Source organism: Neomonachus schauinslandi, chromosome 14 (assembly GCF_002201575.2).
Source record: "Neomonachus schauinslandi chromosome 14, ASM220157v2, whole genome shotgun sequence".
Classification (NCBI taxonomy): domain Eukaryota; kingdom Metazoa; phylum Chordata; class Mammalia; order Carnivora; family Phocidae; genus Neomonachus; species Neomonachus schauinslandi.
The window spans coordinates 67,091,540-67,110,917 of NC_058416.1; the positions used below are offsets into that span (position 1 = coordinate 67,091,540).

Below are 19,378 nucleotides of genomic sequence, written 5' to 3' on the forward strand. Positions count from 1 at the left end.
GTGGGTGTGGTCTTTCAGTAGCTTGGGAAGGAAATGATCTTGGGAAAGAGATGCTCAATAGAGTGCTCACCTTAAGAGGAACTTATCTTACTGCTTAGGGCGGGAATTAAAGTGTTCTTTTAAATCTTTCAGGGTATTTGTTTCTACACCTACAAGGTATCATTTTGGCAGAGGGAAAATGGCAAAACATCCAAAAACAGTATCACCCTCTTGTACACCCAAACTCAGTGGTTTACTTACTTTCCCATTAGTGTAGTAAATGTGAAGGGAAATGGTGAAACACTTTACCCTGGACCAAACATAACCAGATACCACCAGTGAGAGAACATGATGCTGTCATAAGGGAGGGGAGGAGCCTGCGTGCCGCTGGGGGCCTGTACGTGGCGCTTTACTCCTGACCCCATACTTTTCTGGTTTTGTTTTGCATACAAGTTGGTCACAGGCACTTTTTGTCGTTTCTTGGTAAAATACACATTAGGATGCAGCCAGACAGAGAGGGTTGAGGGTCATAAGAAGGGATATGAGGCAGCAGAAGTAAAGGGACTCAAAACTGGATTCTACACAGTACAGTCATGAATGCTTATGATTACAAATCTGAGTCATTAAAAAGGTTAAGGCATCATTTTAAAAGGCCTGGAAATATTATTACGTTTCAGAAATAACTTCGAAAGTTCCCTGAGGGCAAAGGTCATGCTCTAGACTGCATCATATCCTTCCTTGTATTTAACGACCATTCTGCTTGTGCACAGGCACTTTGTGGAAGAAGATACACGGATGGCAAACAAGCACACGGAAAGACGCTCAACACCATTAGTTCCCAGGCGACTGGAAAATTAAAACCACGATGAGGTATCACCACACAGTTATTAGAACAGCTGGAGGCCGACCACACGAAGTCTTGGTGAGGATGTAAAGGAACTGGAACTCTACCACACTGCTGATGCAGCCACTTTGGAAGACCGTCTGGCAGATTCTTAAAGAGTGACACCTATACCTACCACATGATCCAGCCAATCCACTTTTCAGGCTATGCAAACACCTGCACATGAATGTTCACAGGAGCTTTACTTAGAAGCAATAACTGGGGGCGCCTGGGTGGCTCAGTTGGTTGAGCGACTGCCTTCGGCTCAGGTCATGATCCTGGAGTCCCGGGATCGAGTCCCACATCGGGCTCCCTGCTTGGCAGGGAGTCTGCTTCTCCCTCTGACCCTCCCCCCTCTCATGTGCTCGCTCTCTCTCTCTCAAATAAATAAATAAAATCTTTAAAAAAAAAAAAAAAAGAAGCAATAACTGGAAACAACCCAATGTCTAGCAACAGCTGAATGGATAAACAAATGGTGATGTTTCCATAAAACGGACTTGCTCTTCAGGAAAAAAAAAAAAAGGAAATGAATTATTGATATACACAATATGAATAAATCTCACAATCATTATGCTAAGTGACAGAAGCCAGAACCCTCCCCAAATTATACACGCTATGATCCCATTTATACCAAATTATAAAAAATGCAAACACTACACAGTGACAGCAGATCATGGCTGCCTGGGGGCAGCGGTGGGAAAAGGCAGGATGAAGAGGATACAAAGAGGCTTAAGGAATCTTCTGTGGACCTCGATATACTCACCATGTGTGGGGACGGTTTCACAGGCCAAAGTCATCAAATTGTAGACTTTAAATATGTGCAGTTGATTATATGTCAATTCTACCTCAATGAATCTGTTTTTTTCAAACAAGGGATCCCAGGGCCCACAAACACATTTAGGTGCCACCTAGGTTCTCTCCGTTTTTAAGTTGTGTACTTCTTCCCAGTATTTCAGAGTGCCGTACCTGAATGTAGTTCCGGGTTAAACCGCGGTGGAACCAGACACAGTCCAACTGACTCTGATGGAACCCACACCCTGGGTGGGCTCTGAGAAGGCGGACAGTCATATCCCCGAGTTCTCAGGGTGCTGCGTGATTTGCTACACAGACCTGTACAGGCAAATGAATCTAGCTTTCATAAGGTAGACTTCTTTGCCAGACTGCCCCTACTCTATCCAGGTTCCCTCTCACCTGTGAGGCAATATTTTTAAAAATATCATTATAAGGTTCTGCCAGGTTAATGTCATGTTATTGGCTGTTCTACTTAAATAAAAAACAACAGTCTCTGTGGCAGACTGGATTTTTCGAAAAAGGCCACAGCAGTACTTCTGGCCCTATATCCTCTCCAGAACCTTGCTGCGTCCCATCAGGAGGTGGAATCTAGCTCCCTTCCCCTTGCAACTGGACAGGCTTTTGTGCCTGCCTCGACAAACAGAATGTGGCAGAAGAGATGTTGCATGACCCCCAAGACTAGGTCATAAAAGATGAGGGGCTACTGCCCATCTCTCTCGGGACATTTACCCTGGAACACAGCCAGCGTGCCGTTAGGAAGCCCAGTGAAAATCTCAGCCACCAGACATGAGGAGGGCAGGAGCCTCAGATGAAGTTGAATGGAGCAGAGATGAGCTGTCCCCACTAAGCTCCACCCAAACTGTAGATTTATGGGCTAAATAAATGTCATCATTATTTTTTTTTTTTTAAAGATTTTATTTATTTATTTGAGAGAGAGAATGAGAGAGAGAGAGAGCGCGCACATGAGAGGGGGGAGGGTCAGAGGGAGAAGCAGGCTCCTCGCTGAGCAGGGAGCCCGATACGGGACTCGATCCCGGGACTCCAGGATCATGACCTGAGCCGAAGGCAGTTGCTTAACCAACTGAGCCACCCAGGCGCCCTCATTATTTTAAGCCATTAACTTTTTGGGGTGGTGTTTGTTATGCAGCAGTAGGTAACTAGACCAGCCTCCTTTCTCCTGGATCTAAAGAGCCCTTTTGGAAAGGAAACTAGTTTGTCTTTCCTCCTCCCTCCAGTATCTAATGGTTAATTACCCTTTCCATAATTATGTATCATGAGGCAGCAATAGAGCATCTTTACAAATTACCTGCTTCTACAAACAGAGAGGTCACCCTAAATTTCCTGAATGACCTCAGGCTAAACTCATTTGTGAAAAGCCAGAGCATCATGTATATAATAAAATTAACCTGTCAAATTTCAACTCCTCTGTAGACCTCATATTGTTATGCTGGCAACACAACCAAAGTGAATGAAACACACACACACACACACAATTTTCTCATGATGTCAGGCAGTAAAGGACTGTGTGTGCTATCTGATATATAAAGATTATTTGACCCAAATAATCTAATGATTCTGCTTTTAGCAAAATAACGAAGCAGCTCCTGAAAATGTTACTTATCTGATTTCTCCTCTATTTCTCGGCATTACTCATAAGAAAAATACCCATTTACTGGAAACTTAGTGAAGAGCCTGGGACCCTGCTGGGGAGGCAGGGTGGTTAGTGGCAAGAGCCCAGGCTGGGTGTCTGGAGGCCCAGGTCTATGATCTCAGGCAAGCCTGCCATTTCTCCGATTTGCAGTTCCGTCACCTGAGAAGTGAAACCCCATCTGCGGGATTCCTAGGGGTCATCTCAAGTCTGATGTTCTCCAACTTTTGAGAGTGGAATTGTGGGTGCTGATTCAGATTAAGTACCTCAAATTTTATCTAAGCAAACAAACTCCTGTGACAATTACCTTACAGCTAACCAAGAACACAGGCAATCAAACCATGTTCCTACATTCAGCAGATTTCTCTATGGGTGGGAATTCAATGGGGGAAAGAACGAGGGGACGAGGAAGAGAACCCAGAGTTAAGGAGAATGACAGGCCTCTCTGGCTCTGTTCAAACTCCTCAGGTCCCTCTCACTCCTCACACTTCCACAGGCCCACGCTGTCGATGAAGTCACGACAGGTACACATGAAACTGCTATCGCTGGGTGCAGCCCACCATTCCTGAGTATCTTTCCACATTCAAGGGCCCTGAATGCAGCTCCGAAAGATGCTCGCAATGAGAAATGTAAGCATCAGCACCTTAAGAACTGGTGTCAGCTGGGGGGCAACCTTGACTGGGTAGTGTTACCTACCACACACGCGAACATGGATCAAACGGGCATATCGTCATGCTATTAAGCAATTAATTTTAAAAAATTACAGCCTTGACATTTCTGGAAATAGATGTTAACCATGACTGTCAAATTATGTTTAAACAGAACCCAAGAAGTACATTGTGATTCTGGGAAAACTTTGTTTCCCAGCTGCTATGTTTGGCATTCAAAGGAATCCCCTGAAAACAGGAAACCACTCTTTCACTCCACTGTGACCATGAGGCCATCTGCCTAACCTCCGCTGTGTGCAGCAGGGAACACAGGCCCGTGAGGAGCCCTGAGATAAGAACTCTGCGTAGACATGTGAACTTCACGCCGGGCTGCCGCCAGCTTCCCAGACAAGAGGGCCCAGAATGACCAGGCTGTGGCAGCATGAATGGCTGCATGGAGAGAGCAAGCCAGCAAAAAGACCGGGTGGGACTACAAACCTGCCATTCCCTTTCCCTTTGTTCAAGTATTTTTAACCCTTGGAACACAGTGATATTTACAGACAATAAGATCTTTCTGTATGGAAACTTAAGTTTCCAACCAAACTGACAATGTAAAATGAAAAAAAAAAAAATTAGACTTTCAACCTAGATTCAATTCAGATCAAAACCCTTATCTACTGCCTGCACCTTTTTATTTTTTAACTCTGGGAAGTCATTCCTGTGACCTAAGATTCCAGTTATAGAAGAGGAAGTGAAACCATCTAAGCTTTGCGTTGACTATCAGGCATTCCAAATGTATTATTTTAACTGCACTCTATCTACTGGCAGAACTCCCAGCTTTCCTGATCTCTCCCATTCCACCCTCCCCTGCCTCAGTCCTAACTGGAATCACAAAGAGAGGACACTAGGAAAGTGGAAAGGGAAGACAGGGAAGGAAGGACTGGGGGGGAAGAGGCACTCCATGATGTTTCTGGCATGAGAGACTGAAGAACTCTCCGAAAAGGAAGGGGTGTATTAATGGAAATACCATTTGGACAGCACTGGACAGACCAGGGGCCGGGGGTCACGGGTACAGGGGACCCTTCTCTATTCCCTGTCTCAGCATGCAGTGTACAAGAGGAATCACAAGAAACATGAGCTTTTCAGGTAAGGAAAGCTACTTTATACAGAGAATTCACTCATCCACAAGTTTTGGAATACTGGAAATGCAAAGTGGCCCAAGGGAGCGTGGCAAATGCCAGCTGCCTGGGCCACCCAGGTAGCCCAGTTATCATATGAACACTTCATAAATTTATTACGAGAACTTGCTTTTCTCCTATTTGTCTACAGACAGTCTAATATTTCAAAGGAAGCTGGGGGGTACTGAGCTATTTTTATCTGTCCATTAGTTCTTACTCTATGGACTCTTCAGTCCACGGGGACACACAATTCTGGGAGAAGAAAGGCTAAGTGCTCCTTTGTTGTTGTTGCTTAGTGAAAGAGGGTCGGAGGAAAAGAAATCCAAAAAGGAAGCATGTGAGGAAACTTCCAGCTGTGGTGGAGCAGAGGTCAACAATTCCTCTCTCTAAAAAACAAATATAAAACTGGACGAAATTGTCAAAAATAATAATTTCAGGGCTCTGGAAATGAATCAAAGGCAAATAATTTCAGGTAAGAACAGTGGGAGTCTGTAGCCCTCATGCCTAAAATTGTTCTCATCTGTTTTCCTCTTTTATTTAAAAAAAAAACCATAACAATTAATAAAGCAATAATTATAGTACTATACTACTGGGTTTATAACACAGATAAATATAATACATATGACAATAACAGCACAAAGGAAGAGGGAAGAAAAGGACCTACATTAGAGCAAAAGTTGCTATTTTTACCATATTAAGTCAGAAAAACCTTAGATCAACTGGGACACCTTACATCAACTGGGATAAATCAACCTTAAATGTGTATTGTAATCCCTAGAATAATCATTAAAGGGTAACTTTAAAAATATGGTCATACTCGACTATGTGCTATCTGCAAAAAGTACACGCTACAGATATGTATACTACACTAAATGTAATCAAGAGAAAGAGTGGCTATATTAATATAAAACAAGGATTTCACAGCACAGAATATTCTCACAGATAAAGAAGGTCACTTCATAATGGCCGAGGTAAATTTCTCAAGAGGACATAACCCTTCATATTTATGTACTGGTAACAGTTTTAGAATACATTGTTAAAACTACAAGGAGAAGTAGAGAAATCTACAACTATAATCAAAAGATTGCAATATTCTTTGCTCAAATATGGATAGACTAGGTAGCTAGAAAATAGAGATACAGAAGATATGATCAACAGTCAATGAATGGTATCTAGTTAACATTTATAGAGCCTTTCTCCAACAACAGCGGACTAGCATTTTCTTAAACGATAGACCACATTCTGTGCCACAAAATGAGTCTCAATAAATTTAAAAGGATCCGAGTCATAGAAAGTACATTCTCTGACCATCATCAAATTTAGTTAGAAATCAGTAACAGAAATATCTCTGAAAAATCCTCAAGTGTTTGGAAACTAAATGAAATACTTCTAAATAATCCATGGATCAAAGAAGAAATCAAAACAGAAAAGTATTCTGAACTGAATGAAAATGAATCAAAATTTGTGGGATGCCATTAAATGAGTACTCTAGCAAGAAGTGTCTACAGCAAAAAAGAAGAAAAGCTTCAAATGATGACAACTCTACCTTAAGAAACTAAAGAAAAAGAGCAACTAAAACCCAAATGGTAAGCAGAAGAAAGGAAATAATAAAGACCAGAGCAAAAAGAAATGAAATAGAAAAATAGAAATAATAAAGAAAATAAATTTAGGGGCGCCTGGGTGGCTCAGTCGTTAAGCGTCTGCCTTCGGCTCAGGTCATGATTCCAGGTCCTGGGATAGAGGCCCACATCGGGCTCCCTGCTCAGCGGGAGCCTCCTTCTCCCTCTCCCACTCCCCCTGCTTGTATTCCCTCTCTCGCTGTGTCTCTCTCTGTCAAATAAAGTGGTTGTATCAGTTTAAAAAAAAGAAAGAAAAGAAAAAAAAGAAAAGAAATTTAAAAACTGGTTCATTGAGAAGATAAATTTTATAAACCTCCAGCTAGATTAATAAGGAAGAAAGAGAGAATACATAAGTTGTGTTATCAGGAATGAGAGCAGAGACAACACTTCAGATTCTACAGATACCTAGGAGACAGGAATATTATGAACAACGTTATGCCAATAAATTCTACAACTCAGATGAAATGAACAGATTCCTTGAAAGACACAACTAGCCAAACCTCACTCAAGAAGAAACAGATAATCTGAATAGCCCTATGTCTCTATTAAAGAAACTGGATTTTGTAGTTAAAAATGTTCCTACAAAGACAACCAGTAAAGATGACTTCACTAGGGAATTCTACCAAATATTTAAGAAGGAAGTAATACCAACTGTAAATAAACTTTTCCAGAAAACTGAAGAAGAAAGAATTCTTCCCAACTTATTCTACGATCAACATTACTAATACCAAATCCTAGTAAAGACATTATTTATTAACAAAGAAAATGCAGACCAGGGGCGCCTGGTTGTTAAGTGTCTGCCTTCGGCTCAGGTCATGATCCCAGGGTCCTGGGATCGAGCCCCACATCAGGCTCCCTGCTCAGCAGGAAGCCTGCCTCTCTCTCTCCCACTCCCCCTGCTTGTGTTCCCTCTCTTGCTGTGTCTCTCTCTGTCATATAAATAAATAAAATCTTTAATAAAAAAAAAAAAAACTGCAGACCAATATTCCTCATAGACATAGATGCAAAAATTCTAAACAAATTTTTAGCAAGTTGAATATGACTTGCTAAAAAGGATAATAGAACTAGGAAGAGTCTGTCCCAAGAATGCAAGGTTGGTTTACCACTCAAAATAAATTATCTTTTTTTTTTTTTTTTTAAGATTTTTTATTTATTTATTTGAGAGAGAGAATGAGAGAGAGCACATGAGAGGGGGGAGGGTCAGAGGGAGAAGCAGACTCCCTGCCGAGCAGGGAGCCTGATGCGGGACTCGATCCAGGGACTCCAGGATCATGACCTGAGCCGAAGGCAGTCGCTTAACCAACTGAGCCACCCAGGCACCCAAAATAAATTATCTTAAGCAAATAATGGATCAAAGAAGAATTCACAAGGGAAATTAGAAAATAGTAAGAGAAAAAGGAAAAGTAAAACCCAACATACCAAAACTTATGGGACACAGAGAAAGCAGTTTAAGGGAAGTTTATAGCAATAAACTCTTACACATTAAAAAAATAAGAAAGATCTCAAATCAACAAACTAACTTTAAAACTTAAGGAATTAGAAAAATAAGAACAAACTCAACCCAAAGTTAGCAGAAGAAAGTAAATAATAAAGATCAGAGCAGAGGTAAACAAAAGAAAATAGACAAACAATTGAAAAAAAATCAATGAAATCAAAAGTTGATTCATTAAAAAGTCAGCAAAATTCACAAACCTTTAGCTAGACTGACTCAGGAAAAAAGAGAGACGAGGCCTCAAATTATTAAGAAATGAAACTAAGTGAGAATATTACTACCAAGTTTAGGGAAAGGAAAAGGATTATAATAGAGTACTATAAACAACTGTCTGCCAACAAATTGGATTACTGGATGAAATGGGAAAATTCCTAGAAACACAAAGCCTATCAAGAATGAATTACAAAGAACAGAAAATCTGAACAGATATTTAACTAGTAAGATAACTGAATCAGTAACCGAAAAAAATCCCAGTAAAGGAAAGCCCTTGACCCAATGGCTTCACTGATAAATTCTACCCATTTAAAGAACCCCAATTTTCTCAAACTTGTCCAAAAACTGAAGAGGAGGGAACACTTTCTATCTCATTTTATGAGGCCACCATTACCCTGATACCAAAGCCAGACAAAGACACTACCAGAGAACAATGCTCCAGACCAATATCTCTTATGAACACTGATGCAAAAATCTTCAACAAAATACTAGCAAACCAAATTCAGCAGCACATTAAAAGGATTATACACCATGACCAAGTAGGACTTATTCTTGGAATGCAAGGATGGTTCACAACATACAAAAATCTATTAATGTGATATATTAACTACATTTACAGAATGAAGGGGAAAAAAACCCACATGATCATCTCAGTTGGTACACAAAAAGCCTATGACAAAATTCAACAACCTTCCACGATAAAAATACTTGAAAATAGGAATAGAAAGAAACTACCTCCACACTATAAAAAGCTATATATGAAAAACCCACAGTAAACATCACACTCAATGGTGAAAAACTGAAAGCTCTTTTCTAAGCTGAGGAAGAACAAGCCAAGGATGTCCACCTTGGCCACTTCTACCCAACACAGTTCTGGGAGTTCTAGCCAGGGCAATTAGGGAAGAAAGAGAAATAAAAGGTGAGAAGAGAAGAAGTAAAATTATCTCTGTCTGCAGATGATATGATCTTCTATGTAGAAAACCCTGAACATTCTACCCACAAAAACTGTTAGATCTAATGAATTCACCAAAGTAGCAGGATCAAGGTCAACATACAAAAATCAGCTGCATTTCTATACACTAACAATGAACAACCTAAAAAGGAAATTACAAAATAATTCCATTTACAAGAGCATCAGAAAGAATAAAACAATTAGGAACCAACTTAATCCAGGAGGTGAAAGACTTGTACGATAAAACCTACAGAACACTGCTGAAAGTAAAGACATCCCATATTCATGGGTTGGAAGACTTAATACTATTATGATTTATTATACCCAAAGTGATCTATAGATTCAATGCAATTCCTATCAATGTCCCAATGACAATTTTTTTTACAAAAATAGCAAAACACTCCTAAAATCCATATGGAGTCTTAAGGGACCCTAAAGAGTCAAAACAATCTTGAAAAGGTAAGAACAAAGCTAGAGGACTCACAATTCCTGATTTCAAAACTTACTGCACAGCTCCAGCGATGAACATAGTGCGGTACTGGCAGAGGCAGACCTATATACCAATGGAGTAGAATAAAGAGACCAGAGACAAACCATAAGGTTTTAGAAGGTCAAGGAAATAAATAAACTGTGTATACAGTCAAATGAATTATCAAGGGTGCCAACATCATTCAATGGGGAGAGGTGATTTTTCAATAAAATGGAGCTACAGTGGTTATCCTCCCGGCAGCAGCTTCTGCTGAATCTAAGTGGGCCTCCGTACACCTTACTTAGGACATGACAAACAACCTTGAGGGCAAAAGCTGAGTCAAACTGTTGAGTCCACTACTCTGGCATTGTCTTTCCCCTGGGATTTAGGATCCTCAAATATTGACTGTCTTAGTAGCTCTAAATTCGAATTTTAGCATCCCTACTCAGAGATTCTGAAACAAGGTCTGGACCACTGCTTTCTGTTTGGTCTCTGCCTCATACCACGAGTTGGCCAATACTCCAACGGTTTTAAAAAGCAGGGGTAAATACGGAGCTCAAGTCAATGTGTTTTCTTTCTGCAATTTTGGCTCCTGCCAAATTGATCCTAGCTGCCTAGGTTAGTCCCCTATGCCTTTAAATACACACACACACACACACACACACGCAAGCACTACTATTTTAAACAAAATCGTAATTCTCAGTGGAGTCTGGTCTGATATTCTACCTAAACAGAAGTTTATATTTAGTTTTAATTACTGATGTATTCTTACGGACTAGACCATAATTTTCCCGAGAAGAGAAACTCTCTTTTTATTTCCTGATTCTGCTTTAACACCCAGAGCGCTATCTGGCACACACCTCAGTATGTATTTGACAAGTTAATTTTTCTATCAGGAAAAACTGTTAGAAAGCAAGTAAAGCACAGCACATAAAACATTACTTCCAAATCATTCAAGTCTGTCAGTTCTTCTGCCTCCAATGATCTCCACTAAGACATGTACAATCTTTTCTTCTCTAGCCCAAGCATTAATGAGCAAATCCCTCAATAAAACTGTGCATTCTTAATGCTTATTTGAGATTAAATTACCTTAGGCAGTTCTAAAAGCTTTTTTTTCATTTACTAAAACTATTTTGTACTAGATTAAGTGATTTCATTATCTTTTGGATTAACTAATCCAATTCTAGGTCTGGCATTTTATCAGAAAACAAAGATTTTTCATCCAAAGTAAAGCTCGCTTAAATTAACCTTTAGAGTCCCCTTGACTATATTCAGTTAGGTTTTTCCAGAACAAGAAAACAATGGTACCTCAGAAGCTGCTCAATACAAATTTTATAATCGAAGAAAATATACTGAAAGTATAAACTATTTTCTTGGTTACCTTATCAATCTGCTATTGTCAATCCCTAACCAAACAGCTAGAAGAACTGAAAGTAGTTGCCTCTAGGAAGCAGAAATTACAGAGGTTATGAAATAGGCCAATGGATTCGCACTTTTCCCTATAAGCACTTAAGAATTATTAATGTTAACTGCATATTTAAATTAAATTTAAAAGCATAACTGTAGAAAAAATAAATAAAAACATAATGGGTACAAACTGAGACACTAATTTAAGAAACAAGGCAGATTTAATCCTTAAAGCAATAGTGCTGAAGGTTGTTTATGTGATGCCACGGACTCATGAGACAGCCTTGAGGCCATTCATTTATCCTGTGGGGCTTTTTAGTCCCACATTTGTAAACCTAACAGTAAATCAGAATGCCAAGGCCCTTTCAACAGTAATAATTCTAGTATTCTAAAACTTCAGTAAACAGTAAGTGGCAGGACACAATTTAAAAGAGAATACGTACTTGTTAGATAAAAGTCAAATTCACAAGGGCTTGTTTTGTAATGGATGGTTAATGAAGTTATAGTGATTAGCACAATTATTTTAGGATGACTCGTAAGAGAGTTAAAGGAAGATGATATGGTATTAGGGAATCTATCTCCGTTGATGAGACAGCTCCTACGACATAAAGCATGCATGGTCCAAGCATTAATGCTGCATCTGGGGCCCGAGAGAGCAGTATGTGCTGAGTGTCACGTAACGGTTCCTGTTCTAGTGAGCTGGTCAAGTGTCACAACCCGCCCTCTCCTGCAGACTGTGAGTAGTCAGAGACCACAAGAAAGTGGTCCCAAACTGCTGGCTCCAAAGGATGGACATGCTCATCCATATTTACAGCTAGATAAGGAAAGGATTCTGGCACTTCTTATATGGCTCTTGACAAATTAAGAGCTCTATCAGACATATCTTTCCATTTACTAAAAGATTATGCATTTTGGACTGTCCAATTTTAACTCACAGACTTTGAAATAAAAGAACCAGCATCCTATCTACTTTTAAACAGCAAGAATAGAGATCTGTCTTGCAGGAAACAAAAGCAAGACAAACAAAAAAGCCATACATATGTATTGTTACAGAAGTGTCCATAGGAAGTAAAGAAAGGGGAAATTGGGTTCGTAGCATAAGACCGTCTAGCGTCCAGAAAGGTTTTTCTTTTTGTATGTTAACTATTCTGTTTTGCATATTTCCTCCTGCACTGTAAGTACCCACTAAATGGAAAAAACTTGAAATTATTAATTGAAGTTTTTAAGTTTTTGAATTGATTTGTATTTTTTTTTTTTAAACAGTTGGAGTACCTCTAAATAAATGTTTCTTTACAAGAGCAGCAATATGGGCGGGGTGTCTGTGTAATGTCTAACCAACACAGCAGAAAGATAAGAGGAAATCTTTGGTATGCCCATTTCTAAAAGTCTTAATGGGGGAACCATCTGGAACCAGCTGCACGACAAATCCCACGTTCACCTAAACCTCAAGGGTTTCCTCGTGGGTATAAGAACAGACAGATGCCAACAGGGTGTGACCATTTCCCACACTGCAAATGCCTAAGCAGCACACGGAGTTTGGGAAACTCCACAGGACCTCGAGGCCCCCCGGCGGCTTTCCTCAAAGCATCCGCAGATTAGCCTCTCTTCTCCCCCTCACTTTCCCCAGAATTGTATTTTTTTTTTTTTAACCAATACAGTGTCCCTAAAAATCATAGAGCCACAGAATTTAGGTGGGAAGGAACCAAGAGACAATTGTTAAATTACTGATTTAATGTTGGAATCATCTCCATCAACTTGATTATTTAACTTTTTAATCAACTTGATACATGGCAAAGTTCTATAACCAAGGGGAAGTAATTTATAATTACCTAAAATTACTCAACTGACATAGCAGTCTAAGAAAATGTAGTTTATGTTACCAGACAGCACCCAATGCTATCAAAGAAAATAATAATTTAAAAATCTATTAAACGTATAAGTCAATGCTAGAGAATGTACATGACTGCCTCAGTTACTCCTCCATTTTACGGAAGAGAAAAGTGAGGCTCAAAGAAGCTAAGTAATTTGCATGAGGTCACACAGTAGGGGCAGAGCTGACACTCAAGTCCACGGCCTTAATTACTACTCTATGTGTGATTCTCAGTGTGATCAATGCATCACCTGCAGTACCTGTACAAATGCAGACCCCAGGGTCTCACTTTATACCTCTAGAATCACAAATCTGTAGGTGTGGTTCTCAGGAATCTGCATTTTCCCCACAATTTTCCCAGTTTTTTACACACAGGGTTGAGAACCCCAGTTACAAAAATGAACTTCTAATGTATTCCATTACATTCAATATATAGGTTCAGACAGTTAGTCAGCTTTGTCATGTGCTGAGCCTTATGCCAGATGCTAGAGAGGCAAAAACGAGCTCACAAGTCTAGAAAGGAAGACGGACATGCAAACTGACAACTTTAGTACCCTTGTGATACACCTTGTGGAGTTTGGGAACACAGGGAAAATGAACTACAGATGCAAAGACCCCCAAAGACTATGCCCTGAAGTATAGCAAACACTGTCCTGAAGTCAAGGAAGAACTAGGCTCCCTCGTTTCTGTGAGGAGGGAGTGGAACGTGTGAAGATGAACCCCTGCAGGGGTGAAGCAGGGGCACAAACTATTTTGCATAGATGCTGTTTTCTAAGCTGAAGGGGCAGACACTCCCCAGATGGAAGGGGTGGAGTGAGAGGATGGGGAGGCATTCGGGACCAAGGTGAGACTGGGGAGTTCACAAGAATGAAGAGTCAATAAGGCTATGCAAGGGGATCACAGGGGACCATTGATCTCCATACTGAGGATCTTGGACTATAACTGCATGGTCTTTGAAGAGGAAGTAGCTTCCAGACCACAATTTCAAACCAGTTTGGCAGCAGAGTAGAAGATAGACAGGAGCATGAGGAAAGTTACTTATGTCCATGCAAAAACTTATACACAGTGTTCATTGCGGCATAAATGTAACAGCCAAAACAACCAAAATATCCATCGACAGATGAATGGAAAACATGTGGTATAGCCAAACAATGGAATATTATTTGGCCATAAAAAGGAATAAAGTACTGACAACACAAGCCACAACATGGATGAACCTTAAAAACATGATACTAAATGAAAGAAGCCAGTCACAAAGGCCCCCATACTGTGTGATTCCATTTATATGAAATGTCCAGGAAAGGCAAATATATGGCGATAGAAAGTAGATTAGTGCTTGCCTACAGAGCCAAGTGAGGACTGACTGCTAATGGTTACAGCATTTTTTTGGATTGATGAAAATATTCTAAAATTGACTGTGGTCAGTTTTATAAAACCCTGTGACTATACCAAAAGCCACTAAAATGTGTATCTTAGGTGGGTAAATTTTATCTTATGTGAATATTTCAATTTAAAAAACCATAATGAGGGGCGCCTGGGTGGCTCAGTCGGTTAAGCGGCTGCCTTCAGCTCAGGTCATGATCCCAAGGTCCTGGGATTGAGCCCCACATCGGGCTCCCTGCTCGGCGGGGAGCCTGCTTCTCCCTCTGCCTGCTGCTCCCCCTGCTTATGTTCTCTCTCTCTGTCAAATAAACAAATAAAATCTTTAAAAAAAAAAAAAAACCATAATGAAAAAAATCAAGTGGATGTGCAATATTGACTCATGTCTGAGATTTCAGTCTTAGATCAAACTTGTAGCCATCAGCATTGATCCTCTGGCCATTCATCAAAGCTGACAGTATCTGTTTTATGCCTGCTTTCAGATCTGGAGTATTTTAATCTTTTATGCTGGAGCTTCCTGTCTGGCTTCTTTCACTTAGCATAATATTTTCAAAGTTCATTCATGTTGTAGCATGCATCAAAACTTCCAATCCATGAACATGGGACGTCTTTCCATTTATTTAGATTTTCTTTAATTTCTTTCAGCAATGTTTTCTAGTTTTCGGTGTACAAGCCTTGTCCTCCCCTTGGTTAAATTTATTTTTAAGTACTTTATTCTTTTTTTAAGTACTTTATTCTTTTTGATGCTACTGTAAAGTGAAGTATTGTTTTAACTTCATTTTCAGTTTTCATTACTAGCATATAGAAATGCAAGTGATGGGGCACCTGGGTGACTCAGTTAGTTAAATGTGCCCAACTCTTATTTCAGCTTAGGTCATGATCTCAGGGTTGTGAGATCAAGCCCTGCACTGGACTCCATGCTGGGCATAGAGCCTGCTTAGGATTCTCTCTCTGTCCCCCCCACCCCCCACCATAATCACTCTCTCCCTCTTAAAAAAAAAAAAAAGAAAGAAAGAAATACAAGTGATTTCAGTATACTGACCTTGCACCCTGCAATTCTTTCTTCTTTAGTCATTTTTTTTTAAAGATTTTATTTATTTATTTGGGGGCAGGGGGAGGAGCAGAGGGAGAAGGAGAAGGACAAGCAGACTCTGCACTGAGTATGGAGCCTGACATGGGGCTTAATCCCAGACTCTCAGATCATGACCTGAGCCGAAACCAAGTCAGACACCCAAACGACTGAGCCACCCAGGCGCCCCCTTCTTGAGTCATTTTTGATAGTGTATTTCTAAGAATTTGTCCTTTTACATCTCGGTTATCCAATGTGTCAGCGTACAGCTGGTCATAGTATTCCCTTTTAAGTATTTCTCTTATTATTATTATTATTAAGTAAATAAGTATTCCTTATTTCTGTGAGGTCACTAGGAATGTCCCCTCTTTTATTCCTGATTTTTAGTCTGCTCTCTTTTTTCCTTTGTCCATCTAGCTAAAGGTTTGTCAATCTGTTGATCTTTTCAAAGAACCAGCTTTTGTTTTCATTAATCTTTTCTACTGTTTTGTCTGCTCTAATCTTTATTTTTTCTTTCTGATTGCTTTGGTTTAGTTTACTCTTCTTTTTCTACTTTCTTAAAGTGAAAGGTCAGGTTACTGATTTGAGATTTTTCTTTTTAAAGGCAGGTGTTTATGGCTATAAACTTCTCTCAGAGAGATGTTCCCAATGCCTCCTGTAAATTTCAGTATGTTGTATTTCACTTTCACTCTCCTTATTTTCTAATTTCCCTTGTGATTTATTCTTTGGCCCACTGGTTATTTAGAATTTGTGTTTTAATTTCCACTTAGTTGTGAATTTTCCTTCTGTTATACACTTCTAATTTCATTTCACTGTGGTCAGAAAAGATACTCGATATAATCTCAATCTTTGTTCAAATTTATTGAGACATTTTATGACCCAACATATACCCTACCCTATCCTATAATGTTCTATGTGCACCTGAGAAGAATCTTTGATTCTGCTGTGGTTGGGTAGGTCTGGTTATATAAATATGTGTTAATATATATATATATATATATATATATATACACACACACACACACACACATATATGTATATACACACACATATATACATATACACAAATATATAGTATCTAGTATCAAGTTTAAGTCTTCTATGTCCTTGTTGATTTTCTATCTACTTATATCCCGATCATTTACTTTTATTTTTTTTTGCTAAGTAATTTTTTATTGCAGTAAAATATACATAAAACATATATAACATAAAATTTATCATTTTAACCATTAATGAAAATATTAATTTAAAGTAAAATAGATATGGGGTGCCTGAGTGGCTCAGTCATTAAACGTCTGCCTTCGGCTCAGGTCATGATCTCCAGGATCCTGGGATCAAGCCCCGCATCGGACTCCCTGCTCCACGGGAAGCCTGCTTCTCCCTCTCCCATTCCCCCTGCTTGTGTTCCCTCTCTTGCTGTGTCTCTCTCTGGCACATAAATAAAATCTTTAAAAATAAAGTTAAATAGGGGCACCTGGGTGGCTCAGATGGTTAAACGTCTGCCTTCAGCTCAGGTCATGATCCCAGGGTCCTGGGATCGAGTCCCGCATCAGGCTCCTGGCTGAGCTGGGAGCCTGCTTCTCCCTCTGCCTCTGCCTCTCCCCCTACTCATGCTATCTCTGTGTCTCAACTGAATAAATAAAATCTTTAAAAAAAAAAAAAATTATAAAAAAAAATAAAATAAAGTTAAATAAATATATTTTTACTCTTAGTTCAGATGAGATCTCAATGAAGGCAGTTAACAGGACTCAATTAAGAAAGGGTTATAGAATAGCTGAATAAAAGTACTGGAAAGATTAGCTACTCTGCAAAGGTAAAAAATGGATGCCATCCAAGTGACACTCAGCCAAGTCTGGGATAGACTTAAAGCAGGTTTTAATGCTTTAAGTCTATGGCACTTTCTGGGTGCCTGGGTGGCTCAGTCATTAAGCCTTCTTAAAATTCAGCATAGGATTCCCCATCTTAATGAGATATGTAGCGACCTATCACACTCTAGCACCTGGTGTGGCCACTGCTCACGTGGGACAAAGGAACCATATGATTAATTACCTGGTAGCCTTCTGTTTTCTTCTGACACCACTTCAGCAAGGCATTCCTCTTTGAACCTCCATATTCTCTCGCCAATGCTGACAGAGGGTCCTTCCTTTCTTCCCTAAGTGAAAACAAGGAACCCAAAGTTAAAATATTTTTTATTTGAGCTCCATTATAAACCAGAAATCCCACAAAGAAGAGAACAGTGTCGGTTTGCATTTTTTGAATAGGATAATTGCACACACTAAGACATCTAATGGTAAGATGTGTCTTCACTCATTTGATTTTACTTACCAATTTTTACAGGGCCCTCCTAGACCCATCACTGTCGGGGTTTCTGCTGTCTGAAGGGAGGGACTCTATTATCCACACGGAAACTAGCAAAGATTCAGCACAACGTGCATTCACAATTAATGGAATGCACTCCGGAACGCTCGGAAGAGGGAAAAATAACCTGACACTGGCAGCACCTGACAGCTGTCACGGCCGCCTTTCACCCAACATCTTACCCTTCCATAATCTTTATGCTTTAGTTTTATTTTACTCATTTTTGTTTCCAACCTTTTATATCCTCAATCATTTCCTCTTTTTAAAAAACAAATCACTTATTGTAAATACAAAGGGCAAGATTATGCAAGGTGAAGGATTATAAGGCATAGTTCCTACCTTTAGGTGCTTACAACTGGGGGAAGCAGATAAGACAACAGATGGCAACAAATATCCATAAAACATCTCAAATGTGTTTACTGCTACGTTATACACTCTTTATTGACTATAGGTAATTGGAATTTTATCTTGCATAGAATAATGGGATTTTTCTGTAAATTCACTCACTCATTCAATACCTCCTTATACACCACTTTGCCAGGCAGTGTGCAAGTGCTGGGCAATGGGTAGTGAACAACACAGGGTCCCTGCCCTTCGAGGAACTTCAGAGTTTACTATAAGATAGATATATGTAGAAAGAAAAGAAAAGAAAGAAAAAGAAAATCCAACAGTGGCCACTTATAACTCATTTCTTAAAAATATACGTAGGGTACTTTTGGGCACTGTCAATTCCCTTGGAGGAAGAACAAATATCCTGCTCCAGATGAGACAATGAATCAAGATTTTGGGATCACTCTGGTGTTGATGCAAGGGAGGCATACGAGCCTACATATCCTGGACCAAATCCTTCCTTTTAGTAACTACTTTAGGACTACCTGGAGGGAGAGTACTTCTAAAATAACCTGCTCCTTCACAAGTGGTATACCCTTGAAAGCCTGGTCTAGTTTTTAGTGATTACTTTATAAATAAAGCAGAGATTCTATCCCACACCCCATAAACTTAGTCCAATAAGTGTCCCAAAGGTTATTATGTTACAAGCGGCTTAGTATTGTTCAGCGCATTGACTCTGTCTGTAGTCACCCTCCAAAGTAAGTTAGGAAATAAAAGAGTATACATTTAGAACTGAAGCTTTTACAATTGAGAGGTGCACTGAAGCAGCACCCATCTGATTTATCTTAGAACCAGAAGTAAAATACAAAAATTTCCAACCAGCAATTAAAACTGCTGCCTTGAAGAAATGTACTTTTATGCTTGCATGCCAGCCCACCAGACTCCTGCTTTGGTTTAAAAAGTTCAAAGTTTGTTATAATACCACCAAGCACAGGAAAAGAGAATGAAGATAAAGTTAAGATATGTGAATGAACACAAAAAAGCAAGCAAATAAATAAATAAATAAATAAATCTCCATCATGCTCAAACTAA

General features: G+C 39.6%; 1 protein-coding gene across 5 annotated transcripts in view; it reads right to left on the reverse strand.

Moving 5' to 3' along the window:
• The window catches only part of SPECC1L (sperm antigen with calponin homology and coiled-coil domains 1 like), a 108,834-nt gene that overhangs the window by 15,162 nt on the left and 74,294 nt on the right, over positions 1–19,378 (reverse strand). For 4 of the 5 annotated variants that reach the window (XM_021687860.2, XM_021687858.2, XM_021687861.2 and 1 more), the window contains one exon: positions 17,648–17,750. In XM_021687860.2, the coding sequence (XP_021543535.1) occupies positions 17,648–17,750 (103 nt within the window). Of the gene's footprint in view, positions 1–9,909; positions 9,957–17,647; positions 17,751–19,378 lie in introns of all 5 variants that reach the window. The other variant, XM_044921315.1, reaches the window with a different exon arrangement.